General features: G+C 37.7%; 2 protein-coding genes across 2 annotated transcripts; one reads left to right on the top strand and one right to left on the bottom strand.

Moving 5' to 3' along the window:
- Window positions 1–353: 353 nt before the first annotated feature.
- LOC113295048 (H/ACA ribonucleoprotein complex subunit 1-like) lies at window positions 354–1,614 on the bottom strand. Its single transcript, XM_026543408.1, has 2 exons — window positions 1,179–1,614; window positions 354–742 (listed from the first exon to the last, which is right to left on the bottom strand). Exons 1-2 carry the CDS (start codon window positions 1,612–1,614, stop codon window positions 354–356), a joined length of 825 nt encoding a protein of 274 aa, XP_026399193.1.
- Window positions 1,615–8,005: 6,391 nt separating this feature from the next.
- On the top strand, window positions 8,006–11,485 carry LOC113298059 (SUPPRESSOR OF GAMMA RESPONSE 1-like). Its single transcript, XM_026546714.1, has 7 exons — window positions 8,006–8,149; window positions 8,860–9,001; window positions 9,171–9,357; window positions 9,442–9,941; window positions 10,081–10,641; window positions 10,751–10,802; window positions 11,076–11,485. Exons 1-6 carry the CDS (start codon window positions 8,142–8,144, stop codon window positions 10,790–10,792), a joined length of 1,440 nt encoding a protein of 479 aa, XP_026402499.1. The 5' UTR covers window positions 8,006–8,141; the 3' UTR covers window positions 10,793–10,802; window positions 11,076–11,485.
- Window positions 11,486–25,672: the final 14,187 nt, after the last annotated feature.

Genomic DNA, 25,672 nt, shown 5'->3' on the forward strand with positions numbered 1-25,672 from the left:
TGACCATGTCACATCACTAGAGTATTATATAATATGTACAATATATACAGCTTCGCAGTTATGTTTTCAATATAGCACGACTTGAAAGATACGTTAGGAATGAAATAGTCCAAGTCAATATTACTAACCTCAAGAGGAAGGATGATGTTGTCGTTGTAGTTCGCTTCTTCTTCACTTTCTTCAGGTCTTCGGAGTAATACTTGTATGTCTCAACATTCCTAGACTTTCTAGTCTAACCTAAACGAAGTTGACTCTAGTAGATAATCAAGCGACTTTAGATGAGTTTTGACACACTAAAATATGACAACCAAACTTGACATACCAACGCTTGGTGAGTTCAACCAAGCTATGCTCTAACAAACTGTAATTTTTTTGCCTCTTTCACTGCCACCTTGAATTGGAGTCTTTTGACTTCCACCACGTCCACCTCGAGAACTTTTTCCAGCACGGCCACCTTTTTCACCTCTACCACGACCACCTTTTTCATCTTTTTTACCTCCACCTCGACCACCTTTTCCGTGCTTTGATTTAACATGCTCTCCGGAGGGAGTATCCGAGTCGTCGCTAGACGAAGGAGACCTAAACCTCTTACTTCTCATTGGTCGGTTCTCTTCATAAGCATATAAACCTACTTTCTCAGGGATTATTATGCTTTTAACTCGATTCCAACGTAATCTTTGTTCAGGGACCATTAAATTCTCAAACTCTTCTTCCGCTTCAAGTTTGTCCCACACAAGACAGTCTTTTACCAATAAAAAAAGATCTTCAAAAGGAACAGAATTGTTCGAACATAGCTTTTCCTTCCAAAGCCAGACCGGTAATTTTCTTTGCATTATCCGAAGTCATAGTCATCTCGTCGAACGGGAGTAAAAAAGTCATGGTTTTGGCCCAGAATCTTTCTCTAAAACCACAAACAGTCACAACATCGTAGATCTTCTGTAAAGCCTCGATTCCAGACCATAACCCCGAAGCTACCACATCTGGCTATCCAATGGCCAAAACTTTCCTTGTTGGTGTTTTAGTTTAGGGACATCTTTATCGGGAAACTACAAAGAATAAACATCCATAATAAAATGAAAATAACATATATTAAATTTGATTTATTACCTTTGCGGCATAAACCCTAGCAGCCCATGATGACGGCTAACCAAACAAGACAGATGTATTTTTTGGCTCACCCCAAGGACTTTCATTCTTCTTGAGAGGTAAAAACTCCATATCATCAATGATTTGTCTTGCCGAGTATTTTGGTGGATACTTCTTCTTCTTCTCAATTACACCTTTACCCTTATCAATTGTTGTACCAGAAACACTTGTTTCGGCCAAGTTTCCTTGTACAATATCTAAATATGGTTGTTCAACAACAACATTTGCACTTCCTCCCCCTTCACTTCCTCCACAAGTGGCAAATCCACCTTTATTTCCTCCATCAGTGGCAACTCCACCTTTATTTCCTCCATCAATGGCAACACCACCTTCATTTCCTCCACCTTCACTTCCTCCACCCATGACAACTTCACTTGAATTCCTTGCATTTGTACCCAATGATTTTGTGTGATGAGGTTGTGGAGTCGGGACATTACAAGGGGTTACTTCTTGTGTTCCTTTCTTCATCCTTTCATTGCCTTTATTCAAAAACAAACAAGACTATAAAAAAAACAAAAGCAAATGAGTAAATACAGTTGGGAAATCTAGACATAACCAAGCCGGGACACAAAAAACGGCTAGGAAAAATTGACAGTCCCAGACGCAACGACATTTACGGATGGGATATTTAGTAATCGACCAAGATGTAAACCAATAACGTCTAGGAAACATAATTTACGTCTTGGTTGCCCAAATTACGTCTAGGAATAACCTAGCCGTCAACACTACCGCTGGATTGATTTTCAACACAGTAGAAGATATGGCTAGGAATAACCTAGCCGTGAAATATACAGATGGGACTTTGAGTTATTGACCAAGCCGTAACACACAAAACGGCTAGATTTTTTTTTGACGGTTAGGAACTAAAGTTACGGATAGAAAAAACCTAGACGTAAACACTACCGCTGAATTAAATTTCGAACACAGAAGAAGTTACGGCTAGGTATTCTTAGCCGTAAACAAATTGTTGTGGCTAGGATTTCTCAACTCTCGTACGCATCGCCTATATTACGGCTGGGAGTTCTTAGTCATCCAACCATAAGCCTTATTTGCGGCTGGGAGTTCTTAATTATCCCAACCGTAATCCTTATTTACAGTTAGGTTATTAAGAACTCCTAGTCGTAAGCAGTTACTGAAACTGTTTTTCAGACCTAAGTTTTTCGAAATCACTCATTCAAACGCTTAAATAAAGAGTGAGTTTTTCAATTCATACCTTATTGCAGTCATATCAGGAGTCTCGGCGACCGGTTCATCTCTTTCAATCACTTGTTTATCTCCAGTTTCATCTTCATTTTATGAAGATGATGTGTCTGGTTCAGGAGGAGGTGGATTCGACGAAGATATCCCTGCCTTTTCCTTGTCTTCATGATTTTATAAAATGAATTTAATCAACGATGAAATTCTCGACAATTAATCGTCTCAAAATAAGAAGATAAGAAGGGTAAAAAAGAAGGGGGAAAGAAGAAGAAGAAGAAACCGATCAGTTTCTTTAGTTAATGATTTTTCAGTTTTTTTTTTGATTAGATTAATTAGTTAATGGAAGGATAAAAGGGTAATAAGTTAAAATGATCAAGGATATTTTTGAACTTGTGCATAAATTAGGTCTCCCCATACCCAAGTGCAACAGTTGATTATCATTTTAAGCCCCCCAAAACTCAACCCCTACAACCCCAATAATAGGATTCTTTTATGAAGCGCTACACACTACGACATTATCCTGAGTAATCGCTTTCTTTTGAATACTATCAACTATCAAGCTTGAAAAATAAGTAAGATATTGTTAGAGAATGTGTCTTCTATGTGTGTCATGTGTGTGTCTCACTGTGTTAGTTAGTTACCGGTTGTTACCGACAGGTGTTAGTTTGTTAACCGACTATAGCTGTTACTAGTGTGTTAGTTTGTTAACCGACTATAGCTATTATCAGTGTGTTAGTCAGTTGATGTCTTTATAATCTACCAATCATTTGTCCTTGTGTCTGTAACATAAAAATATCAAATCAATGAAAACTCCTGAGATTTTTCTAGCGACATTCATCTCATAACATGGTATTAGATACCTGTTACAAACCCTAATTCAATACGTACTTCAATTTTCCAGTTCAATAATGGCTGAAATCAACAAACACATACCTCTTACATTTAAACCACCTTCAAAATTAACATCAACAAATTACACATTGTGGAAATCTCAGATTGTACCTCTTCTTCGTAGTTACAACCTTTTTAGATTCGTTGATGGATCTTTTCAATGTCCTGTGAAATACTTTCGTAAAACATCTACCGCTGGTGAAGCGATACTTGCATCTCCATCATTTGTAGATATTGATCCTGAAAATGATTTTGTACGCAATCCTGATTACAATTACTGGGTAAATCAAGATCAAGTTATTCTATCCTGGTTATTCAGTGCTTGCTCAGAAGAATCTCACTCACAGGTAATTGATTGCACCCTTTCTCATGAAATTTGGACTCGGTTGGAACATAATTTCAATTCGTCTATGAAGTCTAGATTGATGCAACTAAAGACTGATTTGGTTCATCTAAAGAAGAGTAGTGATACTATGCTTGTTTACTTCAACAAAGCACGCTCTATCTCACATCAATTAGCACAAATTGGTAGAGCAATTTCTGACGAAGATCTAGTTTTTCACATTCTACAAGGTTTACCACCTGAATTCAATGCTTTCAAAACCTTTATCACTACACAAAAATTGAAAACGGAAAACCTAATCACCTCATCTGAGTTACTAGGATTATTACTTTCTGAAGAAGCGTGTGTCATTTCTGAATACAAAATATATCTTACAACAGTATCAACAAATGTGTCTACTCAACAACCTTCTTTTCAGTATCCTTATTCATCATTTGATCCTCACTATTCAAATTTTTCACATCCACCTACTGCTTATTACCAGAACTATTCAAATCCTCTAAATTATACACCTTCCAATCAGGTTCCGTGGAATAATTCTTATAGAGGCTCATTTAATCGTTCTAATGGCTATCATGGTAATCGATTTGATGGTGGTTATAGAGGTGGTAGATTTAACAATGGAGGTAGATATAACAGGTTTGACTATGGAAGCAGATATCATCAAAACTTCTTCCCTCCTACATCACAGGACAAGAACAATTCTGCTGAACCTTGTCAAATATGTAAGAAAGGTGGACATCTAGCACCTGAATGTAGGTACAGATATAGTATTGACAACTCAATGGTTCAAGATTATAACACCAGTTATGATTACTATGGAGAGGATGCTGAAGATTTCTGGTGTCCAGAACTTGCAGCTTTTGCTGTTTATAATGACAATACTGCATCTACTAGTTCTTCTTGGGTATCTGACTCAGGAGCCACTCACCACATTACATCAGATCTTTCTAATATGAATCTTCATTCTGAGTATCAAGGACATGATCAAGCCAAAGTTGGCAATGGCTCACGTTTGCAAATAACTCATGGTGGCTCTTCTACTTTTCTGCACAATGATATTCAATTTATTATTTCCAATGTGCTTCATGTGCCATCTATTACTAGAAACCTTATTTCTGTGCATCAATTTGCAAAGGAGAATAACTGCTTATTTGAATTTCATCCTGCTATATTCTATGTGAAGGATTTGGTTACTCACAAGGTTATCCTCAGTGGTCCTGTTAAAGATGGCTTATATCATTTGGAATTTACTGCTGCTCAACTCAAACAAGCACTCTCTACAACAACTTCAGCTAGCTGGCACAACAAGTTAGGACATCCTGCCTACAAAACTTTAAAACATGTTTTATCTTCTGTTGATGAAGTCATTGACACACATTTATATACTCAAGTGTGTTCTGCATGTGAAACTGCTAAAAGTCATGCATTACTAGTACAAATACAGTGTATGGTCCTTTAGACCTTATTCACACTGATGTATGGGTTTCTCCCATTTGCTCCATCAATGGATATAAGCACCATGTCTCCTTTATTGATTCTTACAATAGATTTACATGGATCTACCCTTTAGCTTACAAGTCAGAAGTTCTTCCTACTTTTATTAAATTTAAATCATATGTTGAAAATTGAGTAGAAAGATCAATCTGACTAGGGAGGTGAATATAGAAATGTATCTACATATTTGGATAATTGTGGAATTGGTCATAGAGTCTCATGCCCTCATGCACATGCTCAAAATGGGAAAGATGAGAGAAAACATAGACACATAGTGGAGACTGGCTTGGCTTTACTTTCACATGATTCTGTTCCTATTTCTTACTGGAGCTATGCTTTTGAAACTGCCAATTTTTCAATCAACAGACTACCAACACCACAATTACATCACATATCACCTTTAGAGAGCCTTTTTCACATCAAACCTGACTATCAATTTCTTCACACATTTGGTTGTGCATGCTATCCTTGTCTCAGACCTTTCAATCATCATAAATTGAAACCAAGGTCAGTTAAATGCATCTTTTTGGGTTACATCCATATGCACAAAGGCTATAAATGTCTTAATCCACTCACCAACAAAATTATTACCTCCAAAGATGTCAAGTTTGCATAATCATAATTTCCATATACTCACTTATTTCAATCTATTGCATCTGAAAATACTTCTTCATCCACAATGAGCACTATGCCATCTTCTGTTGCTTCTGTTGCTTCTGTTGCCATATCCAATGAAGTGGATCTCTCTTTATCTGACAAGTGTGATACTTCTTCCACTGCTATTTTTCACCCTCACCTTTCTCTGCCTCACCTTCAACACCTATTACAAATGAGCACTCAATGATAACTAGAGGCAAGAAAGGCATTTTTAAACCTAAGGTGTTTAGTTCAGAGGTACAAACAGTTTGTGAAGACATTACAGTTCCCACTAGCTATTCTGAAGCCTGTAAAGATCCAAATTGGATAGCTGCTATAGATGAAGAAATTACTGCACTTGGAAATTGGTTCTGACTAATTCAGGTGGGAATGTAATTGGCTGTAAATGGATCTTTAGAATCAAAAGGAATGCAGATGGCACTACTGAGAGGTATAAAGCTAGACTTGTTGCTAAAAGGGTTCAATCAAGTAGAAGGTGTGGATTATCAAGACTCTTTCAGGCCTGTTGTGAAGCCTACAACTGTAAGAATGATTATTTCTATATCACTTTACAAGGGTTGGAAAATCAGACAATTGGATGTTAAAAATTCTTTCTTACATGGCAATCTGAAAGAAGATGTTTTCATGCTTCAACCACCTGGTTATACTGATAAATGTTTTTCCAAATTATGTTTGCAAGCTACAAAAGTCTCTGTATGGATTAAAGCAAGCTCCAAGAGCTTGGTTTGCAAGACTTAGTCAATTTTTTCTTCAGTGTGGCTTTCAAACTTGAAAGACTGACACATCTTTATTCTTTAGAGTGTCATCATTTGCAACTCTTTATGTTCTCATATATGTTGATGATATCCTAGTTATTGGCAGTTCTACTTTGGCAGTTGACACTCTTCTTGAAGATCTCAGTAGAGAGTTTGCAATAAAAGATTTGGATGATTTACATTTCTTTCTGGGAATTCAGGAAACCAGAAACAATGATAGCATACTTATTTCTCAAGAGCAATACATTTCAAATTTATTACATAAAACCAAGATGACATTTTCTCATTCATGTTCAACTCCTATTGCTACTACCAATTGTTCTGATACTTCTCCAGCTTTTGATGATCCTGTACTATATAGAAGTGTTGTTGGTGCTTTACAATACACAACTATCACTCGACCAGATATTGCATTTGCTGTTAACAGGGCCTGTCAATTTATGAAATCACATTCTGAAGCTAATTGTACTGCGGTGAAGAGAATCCTCAGATATTTAAAAGGCACTATGGGTCATGGTCTTCAATTCAAATGTTCTAGGTCCTTACAACTGCAAGCTTATTCTGATGCTGATTGGGCAGGTGACATTGCTGATAGGCGATCTACTGGTGGCATGACTGTTTTTATGGGACCTAATCTGATTTCCTGGTGTTCTCGAAAGCAAAAATCCGTCTCTAGATCCAGTATTGAAGATGAGTATCGTGCACCGGCAGATGCTACATCAGAATTAGTATGGGTACAGTCTCTTATGTCTGAATTGCAATTTCATTCTCCCAGACCACCAGTTCTGTGGTGTGATAATATGGGTGCGACTTATCTTTCTGCCGATCCCATTTTTCATAATCGCATGAAACATAATAGAGATAGCTTTTCACTATGTTCGTGAGTTGGTTACAGCCAGGTCTTTAGAGGTTCGGTTTATCTCCACACAGGAACAGGTTGCTGATATATTCACCAAAGGCTTATCAATTAATCGCTTCTCTGCACTACGGTCCAAGCTCAGTGTCTTTTCTTGTCAATAGCTTAGTTTGTTAACCGACTGCAGCGGGTACCAGTGTGTTAGTCAGATGATGTCTTTATAATCTCCCAATCATCTGTCCTTGTCTAGCGACATTTCATCTCATAGCATATATTCACGCTATTTATTCTTTTAAGTACTAAAATTAATTAATTGAGAACCGTGTGGCTAGCACACTGGAATTTCATCGGTCTCTCCGATGGAGAGACCCGGGGTCAATTCCCGTTGCACCTAATGTGCAGCTGCAATAGCAGCAGTGGGGTTAGGGGATGAGGCAGTGGGGCCCGCGTCAAAAAAAGTACTAAAATTAATTTTTTTCAGAATAACACTTAAAAATAATTACGTGGAAAGTTAAGCAATTAAAACTACTTTCTGAAAAGAATGGCCCAATGAATGGGGTACACACGATTGAGTTGCACTAAAATAAGAAGGACAACCTTCTCTCTATTTATTGAACATTCCACTTTATTTTAAATTTCAAACCATATTTTAAGGACCAAAAAAGTTCTTTCTTTCTTTCACTCTCTTTCTCTTTCTCTTTCTCTTCGTCTTCTTCCATTCATTCCCAAACGACAAGTAGTAGTAGGTTAAGAATATTAGAAGAAGAGTATCGGCACCTGATCTTTCTCTGGGTCTGATATGGCCGGGTAAATCTCTTTCTCTCTGTTTCACTCTTTGGATTTTGTTAGTCAAAGTGGAAGTACTGTTGACGTTATGCCCTAAAAATCTCTTCATCTTCAATTAGTTTTATCAAAATCGTTTTTCTAGTTTCAGTTAAGTTTCTTAACATTGGTTTCACTTATAACTTCGATTTTTACAAGATCATATGACCACATATGTATATTGTACCTTAAATTTTGGTTGAGTTTAGACATTTTCTTATCTTTCAGCAGACCCTACTTCCTTTCCTTTTGTTAATACATTGGATTTGAATATTTTCCCTCGGCTCTTTCCACCACATTACATATTTAGTTGACGGATAAAATCAACCTTGTTAATCTTTTTGGGGGTAAAAAGGTGGAATCTTCTGGGGTAAAAAGTTAACCTTTTTTGTTCCCCCTTGTAACTAGAAGATGATCTGTTTAGGGCTATATTTGGATTAAATAGTGAAATGCAGAAATTGGGGTTTTAATACCGGCATAATCTCATAAGTTTTATGCTTTCATATGCCATGTGTTTGTAATTTTCATCATTGGAATGGCTTGTTATCAGTAATTGCAAAATTCAGCAGAAACGAGGTTTAAAGTCTCGCGTTATATAGGAGAAGGAAAATAGTTAGTCTGGAATTTAGGTCCCCTTGTTTATGTGGTTATATTTATTCCTCTAATAATACCTTCATTGATATATAAATGTGCAGAACATCATGGCTGGTCGACAGCAGAAGAATTGCGACGAAAATAATGAGCGCTTCAGAAAAATGTGATCCGAGAACTGTTCAATGGAGGAGTGATCCAACGAGAGCTTGTCCAAATTGTGACCATGTCATTGACAATAGTGATGTATAGTTCTTAGCTTTATTCTGTGGTCCCTTGAGAATGACATAAACTCAGCATTTCCTTATATATTGAAGTGTGTAACATGTACCCATTAGTCCATTACATGTACAAAATTAAGAAAATCTAGTATAACATACTAAGTCAAGTTATTTGGAACTTCGTATGATTTCAGGTCATTCAAGCGTGGCCAGGCTTACCCAGAGGTGTGAAATTTGATCCATCTGATCAAGAGATTATCTGGCATTTACTTGCGAAAGTTGGTCACAATAATATGAAACCCCATCCTTTTATTGATGAGTTTATTCCTACTGTTGTTGAAGATGACGGAATCTGTTATACTCACCCCCAGAATCTGCCAGGTATTGAACAAGCTCAGCATTAGAGGTTTTTTTCTCTTTCATTAATTATCTACTTTTAACCTTTGGAAAATACCTTGTTGTTAGGTGTTAAACAGGATGGAAATGTGGCACATTTCTTTCACAGAGCCATCAAGGCTTATAATACTGGAACTCGAAAGCGTCGAAAGATACATGGAGATGACCAGGGCGATGTTCGCTGGCATAAGACTGGCAGAACTAAACCTGTGATTTTGGATGGGGTACAAAGAGGGTGCAAAAAAATTATGGTTCTGTATATTAGCATGGCTAGGCGTAAAAAGCCTGAGAAAACTAATTGGGTGATGCATCAGTATCACCTTGGCACTGCTGAAGAGGAGAAGGATGGAGAATTTGTTGTTTCTAAAGTGTTTTATCAGCAACAGCTAAAACCAGGTGACAAGGTTGAACAGGATTTATCTCTTGAGGAAACTGATTCAATTACAGCAAAAGTTGACCCAGTAACTCCCAAATCTGTGATTCCTGAACCACCTCGTGCAGGAAATCAACACTCTGACGTTAACCCAAGACAAGAACTTGAATTTAGTATCATGGAAACTTCTGAAGAGGTATTTAAGATACTTTGGTGCACTAGAAGTCTTTCTATTTGAGTTTGGAGCTTACAATTAGTTTTTACATGGAATTAAATTGTTTCTTAAAACTCCTGCCCATGACTAATATATGCCTTTTCATTTTTGCAACATCAAGAATCTTGAGACAGGAGAACTGGATGATGACATGCTGGCTGAATTGGGAAGGATCCACGATCATAGTCATCTGAAAGGAGAAGACAGTGGTTGCCAGGCAGCGGAAGATGATAACCATCAAACCGAAGAAAATTATAATCCAACCGGAGTAGATTATGACAACCACGCCATGGATGATACGAGTTTTTCACAACTTTTATTTGATTCTGAGCAAATGGTGTTTAATTCTCAGCAAATGGTCGAAGGCTTGTCTTTATGTGACGAGTTCCTTCAGAGTCAGTCCCCTCACAGGGTTGAGGGAGGTGTTGGCAAGGAAAGAAAAATAAAATCTCGCCTTTCTGATTATGCTCTTGGTGCTGAAGATCTAAAGAAGGATTTAGAAGAGTGCCAAAGGTTGGGCTCACCTGATCCAATAAATAATGGAGGAGAAGAAGATGTTGGTTATGCTCAAACAGATAATCAAGAGAATAGACAGGATTCAGAGCAGTCCCAAAATCTTGGCATATTCGATCCTTCAAATCTTGACCTTGATACACCTCCAGATTTTCGATTGAGCCAACTAGTATGTTTCCAGAACTTCTCTTTAAATCGTTTTCCTTTCTTTAGTTAGATGTTATCAATGAAGCACGACTATTATTTGATTTTATTTTAATATCTTAAACATTCTTCAGGAGTTTGGGTCACAGGATATTTATGCTTGGAAAGGCTTCTGATTGATTCAAGGTATATCATGATTGCGTCTTATTTCTACTTACCTGTTTAACCACCTGATTAGAGGATCCTACAATCTCCACAAATATCTGCTTAAATTTTAAAGTTGACATGCATCAAATGTTATCCCCTTGTATCATGTGAAACTCATGATTTTGAAATCTGATTAATGAAATGTCCTGTAAGATGATTAACTCTATGAAATACCTACAGCATGGTCCCAATATGTTCTAGTATTTGTGTAATCTCATTTTCAGGTCACATGCATATATGTCTTTTTTGTAGGAATACTAGGGAGAAGCATTTTTTTGGAGATAAAAAGCTGCCCTTTCGGTAAAGATGCAACGCTGGACACCTTCCTTTTTTTGGATCCCACTGGGAGAACCAAGGTTAAACAACCTCAGTTTTTTGGAACACACTCCAGGGGAGCATGGAAGACTTCTCTACCGCAACAAATCGACGGGGATAGCAAGATCCCGACTGTCTTTTTTAGGGAGACCATGCAGATGGTCTTAAGGTTGAAAGCAGATCCACTTATCTTGCTTTAGGTTTTTTGTAGATATTCCCTGACTTCAGGTTTTCACAATTTGAATATTTTCCTTTGTCAACACAATATAGTAACCTAGGTAGGTGCTTAATATTTCATAATGTTACATATTAAAGTTCTGTCTATGCCGATGTAGCTTTTACGGTCATGCCATTTGCTCATGCAAGAGTCTTGTTGAGCAGCCAACTCAGAATATCAGGTTTGCTTGCGGAAGTAGAAGTTTTTCCACTTAGGAGTATCAGCTACGGCTAGAGGTTAGGTGGTCCTAAAGATCGGATGTGGCCATTTTTTTTTATTGACAGCCCAAGAAATTTTGAGATGCGTGTTATTGCTGGTACCCCTGCTCATAGTTCGATTGAGGTAGTAGTAATTTTCAGCCAGTCAACTACTATTACAATCAAACGTAACCTGCACGTTGAAAGAAGAGTTTTGGAAGTCTTTTTAATTGCTGCTATACAATTATGTGCCAGGTTTCGGAATCCTTCCTAGTTGGGGGCATAGGGCATTTATTTGGGGCCTGTTACTAAAACATAAAAAGGGCATTGGGAAGTAATTTCTCAAAACCTTTTAACTAACTATTATCTTACTACTTGTTTTACCCCTGATTAATTATTAGTGTTAATTAATCGTTTTTAATGTTAATTAACCGTGTTAGATGTGAGATCAACTAATGTAATCAAATGTAATCAAACAATTGAAGTTTTTTGATTTTTTTTTCCAAAAGCACTCGTAAACTGATTCTGGGTAATATTCTTTGGTAATCAAGAAGGGCATCAAGAACCGGTTAAAGTATGCATAGATAAAATTCGATTTTCATAATCTGTCTTTTTGGCGTCATATATAAACTGATTGTTTCATATTCGCAAGAATTTTTGTTTCATTTATTTCAAATCTACTCCTTTTTGTAGGAATCACAGATGTACTTAGCACGTGCTTCAAGCTTTTGAACCCCTAGGCGATCCAAGTGGACGAGTTATAGTCTCGTGAGGGTTTACATAGAGATCTACCCACAAAATCTACACAAAAAAACTCCTAATCTATCAATCTTCGTCGGAGGAATCCGATTCACCCACCATAAAGTCCAGGGCCGTACTCCGGAATTTTGGATACCATGAAGTGATAGCTTTCATCAAATGTGAATGCTTCCCCATTTTCCTCCAAGGAGCGCGCTTTCACGGCTTCGTGTTACAAAAACACGACAGAAACTTACTTTGTTGGTTACAAATTGATAAAAGTAGATTGTGTAGAATAAACCATAAAAATACTTACAAACTGTTGAAGGGACAAGCTAAAGTGGCTAGCTACGGTTTGTTTATGATGATTGAATAATCCATTACTACAACATCTGGGACTGCTAAACCTAATGGTAGTCATGAATCGTTTGTTGATATACTCAAAGGAAAGAAAACCCTACTTCCAACATCTGTTGATCTTTCCAAGTTACCTAATCCAACTCAAAAAGAGGGAGAACCAGCGTTTGAAATTCCTTTGGATTCTATCGCATCTAGGATGATTGGGTTCCTATCATGGATTTGTTGAAGACTTCTTTTATTCGGGTTCCCATAATCTTGCCTAAATTTGTTATATATCTTCGCCTAAAAGGTCTCGGACGAGGAATGATCTAGAAACTCGACTTTTGGAGTACCATGCTTTGGTGATTGCCGAATTTTTCGCGGAGTCAAACGATGTCATTTCTTGTATGTGGAGGTATGAAATGAGTAGTTATGGAGTATATAGAGTAGGAGCAAATAGAATGAGCAAGTTTATGGCAATTTGGATCCGGGGATGAGGTCTCTTTATACAGAGAAAGACCCCAACGACTAGTTTTCTCGAAAAAAGTGAAATAATGTAGCACAGTCGGTATTCACAATTGTCCAAAAAAACCGATTATGTTTTTATGCCCAATAGAATCGGTCTTTAGGTTTTGCAACATAAACCGATTGTGCGCATGTAAAATATTTGAAATTTCATCGACAGTAATTGGTTTATATAACTGCACATGTAATCCGATTTTGACTAGAAAAAGATACAGAAAAACTGCATTTTTAAGGTATAAAGAATCAGATCATACTGGCCCCCACATAAAACGATTCCATGACGGAACCTCAACAATCGGTTTATAGGTGCAGCGTATAGCCCGATTGTTTGTCTATATTTGCAAAACATAGTTTGGAGCATGCATAAACTTGTTTTTCCATAAACCTATTATACACATAGTTATAATTAAAACTACAATCCTCCAAAAAACCAAAGCTTAATCATCCAAACAAACAAACCTTAATCATCCAAAATAGTGCTAAAGACTTAAACCACCCAAAGTATTAAAACTTAAAACTTAAAATATTTAAAAGAGATTATCAACATCATGGTGCACCAGCATTAGGAGAAGCAACAACTTCTGCTTCAACAAAGGCTTGAGCTACATCCAATTCTTCAAACAAACCATCCAAATATCTGTCGCGCCCCCTCATAGATTCAATCGCATCCCTCCTTCTCCTTGCAAACCTGATGAGCTCAGCGAGCTCTTCCAGTGCAAGGGCCTGCTCCAAACGGGTCTCATAGCCATATCCGAACTTGTAGAGGCTTCTAGGTACCATGACATGTGGTACCATGTGAACATCCTCCTGGTTGAGCTCTCGAGAATTAAATACTAAGTGGCCGAAGTCCATATCTACAAAAAAATAAAAATTCAGCTCACCAATCGGTACATTAAGGCAACATATGTAATCCGATTATAACAAGAAAAACATACAGGAATTTCAAACACCAAGAATCAGTTTATGTGATATATACATAAAAATTGATTCTGCAATGGAATCTGAAGAGATTACTTCACAATTGGTTCATTACCACGTAAATAAACCCCGATTGTAGGAGCGCGGAGTTAAAAAAATTTACTACTCAGAATTGGTTTATGTTAATGCACTTATACACCGATTATGGTGATGTATTTTCATAGTTTGATTTCAACTCAGAATCGGTCGATGCTAATCATCTTATAAACTGATTCCTTTGCGTGCTCTTCATGGATGAAGAACAAAACACAGAATTGGTTGATACAATTGATCTACATAAACCGATTCTGGGTAAATTAGAGATTTTGGTTTTTAAAATTTTGATTTTAAACATGTAAAATCAATGAATAAATGCTAATAATAGAACGGGTTGATGGAGATTTACCTTTTCTTGGTTGGATCAGAGATCGTTAGAGAAGAAGATCAAAAAAGAATTGATTAGGGTTTATGGAATTTGGAAGGATTATATGAGAATAGAAAGTTTTCTTTGTTTAGGTTCTTATGTTTTTGGTTTTTTACTGTAAATGGTAATGGATTAGTATTTATATGGGTTAGTTTTAGGAATTTATTTGAAGCTAAATTATTCTTTTTGTCAAGTTTGACACCCCATAGCCATTTGTAAAATTTGGGAGGGGAATTTGATAGGCCCCAAATAAATACCTTAGGCCCCAAACTATAGGAAGGTTCAGAATCCTTGGATTTTTTTAATATTTGGTATATACCATGCATACGCAGCCAGTACGGCATAGCAGATGATTTTTGTGAATGATAATAAAGATACTAAGAGCAAACCCTATGGGTAGTGTCACTCTTTCATTTTGCAGGATATGGACTACCAATTAGAGAAAATTAAGAGGCCGATATGAGGGTCTTTCACCCCAATTCCACCATTTACTCGTTCACATGAACGAGAGTAATTGGTAGTGTAACACTAGATTGGGGACGGTCTCCCATTTAAGAAAAGAAACAGTGTATTAAAAAAATAGTGCTGGACAGGGGCGATCCCCCATCTAGATTTTTAGTTTCACACAGGGGACTGCTCCCCGTGTATGTTTGGTTTCAGTTTCCGAAAGCATTTTTAAATACAAAACTTTCCCTCTATTCTCATTTATTATAAAAATTTGATATGTTTTTAGTAAACGGGAGATTATTATGTCTAGTGTTTCATTTCCATTTTGATCATAGCGGCTTCACTACTTCAATTGAACTAGTTTTCCTTCAAAATGAAGGAGTTGGTCTCAAAATGGGACTATTCTCAGGCGATGCTCTAAAGATCAAGTAATTCCATTAATTGAGTCGACTTCTAAAGGAAGACACATCTTTGAAAAGTAGATCAACTTATAGAGAAACGAACATTTAGAAGTAGGTATCTGTTACCAGCCAATAAGTTAGGCTAGCTCGTAGGAACCTATCACTTGAACATTGTTGACATGTTAGCTAGGGAGAACGCCTAAGTTCTATGATGATGAATGGAAAATTGGCATAGGGGAGATTTCATCTATCATGATTGAGTACTATCTTCTTTAAGATTTGCTCGAGATTTTATATCTGACAGGCAAGATTGAAAAGTATTCACAAACACCTTTGTCTCATCGTTTGTGATTCCACAATATCTTGTTTCGTTAATCAATTAAGATTATTGTGAGGTGATTGATAATATTAGGATGTTCTTCGGGAATATAAGTCTGGTTTATCAATTGGTTCCTGTTCACCTTGATTTATCAAATGACGGAAAAAAACTCGTAGGTATTTCTGTGGGAGACAGATTTATCTATTTAATAGACTTTTCTGTGTGATACAGATTTGTTTATCAAATCTTTGACTTTGGGTCGTAGCAACTCTTAGTTGTGGGTGAGATCAGCTAAGGGAATCAAAAGCGTAGAAATCAGCGTGGTTCTTGAGGCGTAGGGAATTAACGGTACCTTGATCAGTGTGAGATTGATTAGGGATCAACTACATTCCAGTCCAAAGTTAACTTGGAGTAGGCCAGTGTCTGTAGCGGCTTAATACAGTGTGGTGTTCAAATATGGATTAGGTCCCGGGATTTTTCTGCATTTCCGATTTTCTCGTTAACAAAACTTCTGGTGTCTGTGTTATTTCTTTTCCACATTATATTTTGTTATATAATTGAAATATCACAGGTTGTGCGTTGAATCGATCAATTGGTAAATCCAACCTTTGGTTGTTGATTGAAATTGATTAATCCTTGAACATTGGTCTTTGGTACCGTTTAAGTTATTTCTCTTATATTCAATCTGGCTTGCAAATTACTATTTGTTTGATTACGGATTGAATTGAGAAATTGAGATATAACTCTTTGATATACTTTTTCTTAAGATTGAGTCTGACTGTCTAGTTGATTCTCTTGAAAGTATATTGAAGTTAGTCCATACAGATTGCTAAGCGAAATATTGGGTGAGTTAGTTAGACCCCCGCTTTTTCAATTGGTATCAGAACCGGAAAACACGTTTAAGACCTCATAAGTATGTGTTTGTAGCGATCTGACTCTATGGACAGTTGTACTATCTCTGACAACGCAAAACCGGTTCAGGAGCACTCTGATTTGGTTCAAAGGTCTGAGCCGTCTAAGAATTCTCTCATACTTTCTCCTTTGACTGAAACTGTGATCGACTGGGAAAAATGCCTAGATGAACAGTTGGATGATCTTTCAGATGAAAGTGATTCAGAAGAGGGACAAGGTGTTGATGAGGAAGTCTCCTAATATATCACGCTCTTTGACCACATCTTAAAAGGAAAAAGGTCAACAGCTTGCCTGGCTAAATATCTGAAACCTCTCTGTCAAGAGAACATGAAATTGAGAAAACTCTTTAAAGGTTATGATTGTGGTTATAAACTATTACAATCTACTGTTAAAGATCGTGGCGAAGATGTACGTTCAAAAAGGTCTGAATGTGATAATCTTCGTCGAAACCTCTTCGTGTTGAAAGAAAGACTTGCATAATCTGAAGCAAGATATGACTCTCAACAAAAAAAAAATCAACGACAGGGAAATCAGCTTTCTCGCCAGGGAAAAACAATTGGAGGCTGATCTAGCTACGACTCTTGATAAGGTCAATTCACTGGAAGAGAATCTGAAAAGATTCAATGCTAGCTTTACAAAAGTATCCTATATGCTTGGAGCATGTAAAGAACATCTTGATACACGTGGTCTGGGATATAAAGGAATAGACGCTCCAAGTACTAGTAAGATCAACTTTGTATATGCTAATAGCAATCTTCTAAGTGAAAATCACCCTGATATCCAAAGCGAAAAACTTCTTTCAGCATCTGATGTTCCTAGGAACAAGAATTGTTCTCCTTCGAAAACAACTCAGATGAGAATGGTCAAGAACATTCCCTACAACTGTTATTATTGCGGAAACAAAGGTCACCTTGAAAGGAGATGTCGTTTCCGACTGCGGAATGAATAACTTCATAACATTCTTGTATGGATGTCTAAATAATTAATTAAGCCTGCTTCTCATGTTGTTGGAGTAAAAGGTCTTGTCTGCAATCAAGAAAAGTGTTGTGATGAGCCAATTCTTGATTATAAGTATGACACAGATCATGTCTACAATTGTAAAGGGAAGAATGTCATACAGACAAGTGAATCTTCAAAGTACTCTGTGAAGAAAAAAAATCATCGAAGGAAGAATAAATGTTCAAACACCTTTCCTCTCACTAAAGAAAGTATTGAATCTGAAATATATGCTCCAGACTTCATTCACATCAATAATCGAGTCTCGAAGCTCAAGACAAGTATAAACAGGCTCAAACGCAGCATTAAAAAGGCAAGGAAGGCAACATTCTCTGTTATCTCTTGTCCTCCTAGTGATAATTTTCTTTTGACTAACCCCAGTGTTTCCTCTGAAGATCTTCAAGGAAGAAAAAGGGAAGATGTCAATATTCCTGATGTGCTCATCAAAGTACAACTTGACTACTCAAAGTAGCATCCTCCTTAAAACCATGTGAGAATGCTCATGATGCTCAAGAAGTTTTTCTGTCCTGAGAAAGTAGTTTTTGTTGTATTATTGTCATAATAATCATACCGTTGTTGCGCGGTGCTCAAGTATTTTATTACTCATTGTAATATTCTTTCAATAACTTGTGAGATTATTTATTTTTGTTGCTTACCTTGAAAAGCTTTTGTTTTTTTCCCATTGACGAGTAAGTTGTTGTTCATCAACAATTATCTTATGTTCTTTTGAATTAAGACTATCTGTCAATTCGTTTAGAATTTTTCTTTAATTTTCTTGATCAAAAACTACTTCTAAATGAGGCTCCATTACTGTCTTGGTGTCCAACCTGGTTCGCAATCATAAGTACACGTGCATCGAACCCTTACCGAACATATACGAGTAACCCTAGGGTTTCCCTATGAAGCACTCTTATATATATATATATATATATGTATCATTTTTTTTATCCTCTCCTGATACATACAAGTTCTATAAGGTCAAAGGTTCTTCTGAATTTTTGTGGTGTGCACAATGGATGGATGGAACAAGGAAGACAAAGTTGAGAAAGACAAGGTTATGGAGTTTCACGAGAACCCTGTTTTCATAAATTGCTACCATGATGTTGATCATGAGAACAAACTTCCAGTTCAGATGTCATCTCAACTGGTAGGAAATCTTCTTCGAGATTTTGATGTCGTACGTGAACAACTTGGAATTGCAACAAAGAATCTTGAATTTATGAAAAACGAAATAAAAAAAGCAACTGATGAGCTTGTCTATGTTCGATCTCTGGTTGCTGGTCATATCTGATGAGGTTTAGTTGCGTCTTTTCTAAGAGTTATTTTTTTATGTCTATGAAACTTCTTATGAGAATTTATTCTTGTGTTTTTAAGAAGGATAACTAGGGTTTGGAATAGCCATTATTGTGAGTACACATAGCTATTTCCAACGATTTTCATCTTGCAATGTTTTTAAATTTATTTATTTAAATTCTAAAATTTATTTGGAAGATGATTTTGCAGTATTAATCTTTATGGTTTGATATATTGCAACTTGTTATGGAATATATGTGTTTGCGTCCGTGAACTATGAGTCACATATTTGGTCAAAAGTTAAGTCTTTCATATGTCTTTATGCAAATATTGATAAAAGATTGAATGAACTTTTGACAAATAAAAGTTAAGCCTATTATGTCATTATGCAAATATTGATGGAAGATAGGATGAACTTTTGTTTACAAAGAATAAGTCTATTATATGTCATTATGTAAATAGTGATGAAAAATAGAATGAATCTTTGAATATTCCGCCGTATTGGTCTTTCCCTGATCCACATCTTTGTGTAAATACTGTACGGCTCCGTAAGTTTTCTTATGTGAGCATTTCCGATTAAATTAATCATGAGTTCTCTTGTGGTTAATTTAACTGAGTATCTTGGATACAAAGTTCATGTTTCATGAGATTTGTTAATGTCTAAAAAAATCCTTCTTTTCTTGTAAAAGAAAGGTCGCTCTTGTTGTTCCTTTTGGATAGACATTTTATGGGGGAGAGTTCTTAATTGAACTTGTGTTTAATTGCCAAATCTTTGTTGGGAGTGCGGTTATGGAATATTATAGGGGTTATCTTGTATCTTTATAAACTCCTTGATGAACAATGCATTTAGTTTCGACTATATGATTGCATCTAAACAAGTTGATATGTGCTTTTGTTTTGGTCATGGAGTGTCTCTATAGAAATTTCATTAGGATCCCACTAATTTTCGTACCTTTGCAAATTTTTATTGACAAAAAGGGGGAGAATTAATGTTTAGTTCACACTACAAATACATATGGTTTACGGATCATTATGTAAGAGGGAGTAGTTTTCATGTGAGATGGAGTCTGACTAAGGGGGAGTGATACATATCACCATAGTATTGTTGTCGAAGTTGTGATACAATTGAACTTTGATGTTGTGTAATAATATTATGACACTGTATAACAATGATTGAGAGCTACTGTTTTCTCATTGTTATAGATACGGATCTTCAACAACGATGATGCTGAGTTGAACACATTTTGAATCATTGGAGTACTTGGAAGTGACTAAGATTTCGAGTAATATTGAAGAACCAAGGAGATCAAGCATTTGGATGAGAAGCTACAAAGTTTATTTATGTTGTATTCCATATGTATTGATAGTTTTGTCACTAAAATTGACAAAGGGGGAGATTGTTAGAGCACTGCTCGGTCGAACTCGCAAACGTTGCTATCTCAAGCTTGTTTGTCAAGTTTAGTTGCCAAAACTATAAGTCTTGATTTCTAGTCTACTTATAGCTATGTCTCGGATTAGGATAGTAAGTGTAGTTGAGCTTTAGACTCCACGGCGTTCATCGAATGAAGACGAAGAACTACTCAAGGGAACTTGTGGAACTTCATCAACAAAAGGTATGTGGAGACTTGAACTTATCTATCACTCAAAAGTCTATCTATTATATCTCCTATTTGAGATAAAAGTCATATTGCTATATAGACTTCAATTATACACATTTGCTATTTCGAGATGAGTTTAACCAAGTTCACTTATCTATTTCTCGAAATATGTGTTGTTCGCTTTAACCAAGTTCATCTTTACTCTTGACGACAGTCATATTGATTATTTCAATAACTTGAAAATCGCTTTGGTGCTAATAGTTTGTGGATAACAACTATTGTCATCCTCTAAGAAAGTTTCAATGATTGAAATGAGAGTTTAGAACAAGTAACCATGTTGGGATATAAACATATTGTGTATTCACATTTTTGTAAAATCCAAAACCTGGAACCTAAGTATGCGTACCCGTTATGGTTTTTTGTTGGAAGTCCGGAACTAAGGTATGCGTACCCGCACGTGTACTGGCGGAAGTTTGGGTTCCGTGAATTTCTGCTGCCTAACTATATGGATACCGGGTATGCGTACCAAAAAATCGCTGCCTAACTATAGCTAAACCGGTACGTGTACTAAAAAATCTCTTCATAACTATAGCTACACCGATACGTGTACAAAGTACATATACTGCGGCTCCGGACCTATAACAGTTTTCTTAGTATGTGAAACTTGTATGCGCACTGTCCTGTATCCAGATTTACAGTTGTGATGGTTCAGGAAATTAAGCCTTTGGCGCGTTGCTCCGCAGGACGTAATCTCCCCGATGCGTCGTGATGATGCTACGATCCGGTCCTTAAAGCTAGGAAAATGCACGTTCATTTGCCCTTGTAAGCATGCTCGACTAGTATGATGCAGCTAACTTAGCTTCCACACCGTTCCAAACTTACCCTTGTCCGGAAAAGGGTATAAGGCCATAAGGCCAAGGCCAATGCATTCTTGCATGCATCACTGACTCTACCTCAACGTATGAATTTCATCACTGAATTTCCTATCTAGCTGAGCAACCGTCAAACTACCGAGTCTTGTCCAGGTATAGGGCATATGCCTTTAACTTACGCATAGGCCATTGCTGGCCTCATAACGTACTTTCTTTAGGCTTATGCAAACTCCGCTAACTTGCATATCGATGTAGCTCACTTTCGAGGTCATGCCAAATGCGCCATTGGTACATGCCTAAGTCGAACACCTTGACAGGAAGTATGAGCATTCAAGGAATGAAATGCAACTTGCCTCATCAAGTTTGGCCACAATCATCTCTTGCATCGCAATACCGATCCAGATGATATGAGAGGCAAGAATGTCGCAATCATCTCACAATTTAAATGATATAAGCGACAAAGTGTTGGACCGGCAATGCTGCAACTCATTGTGGCTTCCTACGTACCCTTCCCTACTCTAAAGGGATGAATAACATACCGTAGTTCATCCCCGAAGGGACCAGAAACTTAAGCCAAACTCGTTTGCAAGGTCGTGGCCTAGCAATAATGGTAATGGCCTCGTCCGTATAGGTCGTTCCGTCAAGATGCATAATGATTATGCATCATCAGGTCCGCGGCATGGCATAGTGATGCCTAACCATCAAATTCCCTCTTCGAAAGGCTACGCAACTATAAATGAGGCTTACACATCATTTATACTCTTCCGGCTAATCTATGAAGCTTACTTTGTGCATAGTCTGCATACGCACCTTCAACCAACTACCCCTACCTATATATATGTAACACCATGTGTTTTTAGCATGGTGCATGCTAAAATATGCGCTATGGACTGGTACGAAGCTTCATTCAAAGTTTCTGTTGCTTGGTAAGAGGCAGATTGGCTTAAGGCCAATATCGCGCCAAAATAGCGCATTATGTTTGGCATTTGGCTAAGAACCAAATCTTCCATCATTATGATGCATTAGGCCAGTTGGGTAGGTGGCCTTGAGCTTGCAACGTAATCATTGCACATTATGAAGGCTATTGGCCTAGAGATAATATCGCACAATCATTGTGCATCAGGCCAGAGAGGGCTGGCCGGACGAATGTTGCGCAATCACTGCATATGAAAGCAATCATTCCGTAGGAAAGCAATCATTGCATATGGAAGCAATCATTGCATATTAATGCAATAATTGCGAATGAACAATGAATCAAGCATGTCGATTTGGTCCCCAATTCTAAGTTGTGGAAATTCCATTAAGACCTATACAGGGAGGGGTAGTTGCTTGAAGGTGCATATGCGGACTATGTACCAAGCAAGCTTCATAGCTTAGCCGGAAGAGTATAAATGATGCCCAAGGCTCATTTATTGTTGCATAGCCTTGCGAAGAGGACATTTGATGCTTAGGCATCACTATGCCATATCGAGGACCCGATGATGCATTATCATTGTGCATTTTGACGGAACGGCCTATACGGACCAGGCCATTACCATTTTTTCTCGGCCACAGCCTTGCAAACGAGTTTTACTTAAGTTGCGGTCCCTTCGTAGATAAACTACAGTCTGTGCTTGATCCCTTTAGAGCAGGGAAGGGTACGTAGACAGCCGCAATGAGTGGTAGCATTGCCGGTCCAGCACTTTGTCGCTCATATCATCTAATTGCGAGATGATTGCGGAACGTTGGCCCCTCATATCATCTAAGATTGGTAACTCGATGCAAGAGATAATTGTGGCCACACTTGATGAGGATAGTTGCATTCCATTCACTTGATGCTCATACTTCCTATCAAGCTACAGGAAGGTGAACTACATCGATATGCAAGTAAGTGGAGCTTGCATAAGCTAAGTGAAGAGGAGGTATTAGGTCTGCAATGGCCTATGCGTAAGTTCAAGGCATGCCTCATGCCTAAACAAGACTCGGCAGTATGACGTTTTCTCATCTAGATAGGAAATTCAGTGATGAAATTCCTACGTTGAGGCAAAACCAGTGATGCATGCAATATGCATTGGCCCTGGCCTTATGGACTTATACCCTTTTGCGGACAAGGGTAAGTTTGGAACGGTGTGGAAGCTAAGTTAGATGCATCATCATGCTCCAAGAGCATGCTTGAAATGGCAATGAACGTGCATTTGCCTATCTTTGAGGCCCGAATCGTAGCTTCATTATGGCGCATCAGGGAAGTTACGGCCTGCGGGGCAACGCGCCAAAGGTGTAATTTCCCGGTCCGTCACAGTTGGTATCAGAGCAAGTTCCTAGATAACTCTACGAACTGTGCGGAGTGGACTCATTAGCGAGTATTTTCCTTAATGAAAAACTTTAAGTTGGAGAGTAGGCCAACTTCTGCACGGGAAAGAGTTTGCAACTGCTACGCCAGTTACTTTGCGAATCGAGTTGAGCTTGTTTTAGCTACTGTGAGTTATCCTGGACTAAGTGGCACCCCACTTACGTGTGGATATCCGGAAGACCGTCTGGGACGGTGGGTAGACAATGGGACTGATCATCCCCACACGTTGGAAACTGGCTAACGGTGTGCTTTGTCAGGCCCGGCTAGCATCTCAATTACGAGTGGCAACCTGGTTGACCGTCAGGGACGGTGGGAAACTGGATCTTGTTCCACACAGTACTACAAATTGTTGACATCTTTCAACCTTGTGAACTTTAGGGACTCCTAAATGTGTAGTATGGGATGCACATTTAGGATACCTTGTTGAGATATCCTTTTGGCACTGGCCAATTGAGATTCTTGGTAAAGTTGTGGATTCTTTTTGGATTCCTGAGTATGCGGCATGGGATGTTTGCTCAGAAAGTCTAAATTGATGTTCACGACAACTTGAAGAAACTCGTGATTTTTGAGCATCTGGTATGGGACTTTTGCTCAGGAAATCCAAACCGAAGAGTTTGTCCACAATAGTTTTTGTTTTGAATTTCGGGGCGAAATTCTTTAAAGGGGTGAATAATGTAACACCCTGTGTTTTTAGCATGGCGCATGCTAAAATATGCTCCATGGCCTGGTTTGAAGCTTCATTCAAAGCTTTCGTTGCTTGGTAATAGGTAGATTGGCTTGAGGCCAATATTGCGCCAAAATAACGCATTATGTTTGGCATTTGGCTAAGAGCCAAATCTTGCATCATCATGATGCATTAGGCCAGTTGGGTAGGTGGCCTTGAGCTTGCAGTGTAATCATTGTGCATTATGAAGGCTATTGGCCTAGAACTAATATCGCACAATCATTGTGCATCAGGACAGAGAGGGCTGGCCGGACGAATGTTGCGCAATCATTATGTGTAATCATTATGCGTAATCATTGCATATGAAAGCAATCATTGCAAAGGAAAGCAATCATTTCATATTAACACAATCATTGCGAATGAACAATGAAGCAAGCATGTCAATTTGGTCCCCAATTCTAAGTTGTGGAAATTCCATTAAGACATATATAGGGAGGGGTAGTTGGTTGAAGGTGCATATGCGGACTATGTACCAAGTAAGCTTCATATCTTAGCCGAAAGAGTATAAATGATGCCCAAAGCTCATTTATAGTTGCATAGCCTTGCGAAGTGAAAATTTGATGCTTAGGAATCATTATGCTATATCGAGGACCCGATGATGCATTATCATTGTGCATTATGACGGAACATCCTATACGGACCAGGCCACTACCATTTTTGCTCGGACACAACCTTGCAGACGAGTTTTACTTAAGTTGCGGTCCCTTAGTAGATGAACTACGGTATGTTCTTGATCCATTTAAAGTAAGGGAGGGTACGTAGGAAGCCGCAATGAGTTGCAGCATTTCCGGTCCAGCACTTTGTCGCTCATATCATCTAATTACGAGATGATTGCGGCACGTTGGCTCCTCATATCATCTAAGCTCGGTAGCTCGATGCAAGACATGATTGTGACCACACTTGGGGATGTGAAGTTATCAAGTAAAACTAGTTTAATTGATGTTTTTGTATTATAAATGCCTTCCATTAAAACTTTGAGTAACATAATGCACATTTTGGTGTAATTATTTAATTGTATACCGCCGATAAAATCCGATATAGTCTTTTGTCTAGGTGTATTTCTCCTCATCGATACCGATAAACGATATTAACTACTTTGGGTAAACTTGATGTATTTTCGACAGATTTATGACTCATTCTACCGTCTATTATTATTTTGCCAATAAAACAAGCCTCCCACTCATAATCATCATTGTCTTCATTGTTACCATTTTGATAAACCACGTATGACTTCGGATGTGTCTCA

This window comes from Papaver somniferum, chromosome 7 (genome assembly GCF_003573695.1).
Source record: "Papaver somniferum cultivar HN1 chromosome 7, ASM357369v1, whole genome shotgun sequence".
NCBI classification, from domain to species: domain Eukaryota; kingdom Viridiplantae; phylum Streptophyta; class Magnoliopsida; order Ranunculales; family Papaveraceae; genus Papaver; species Papaver somniferum.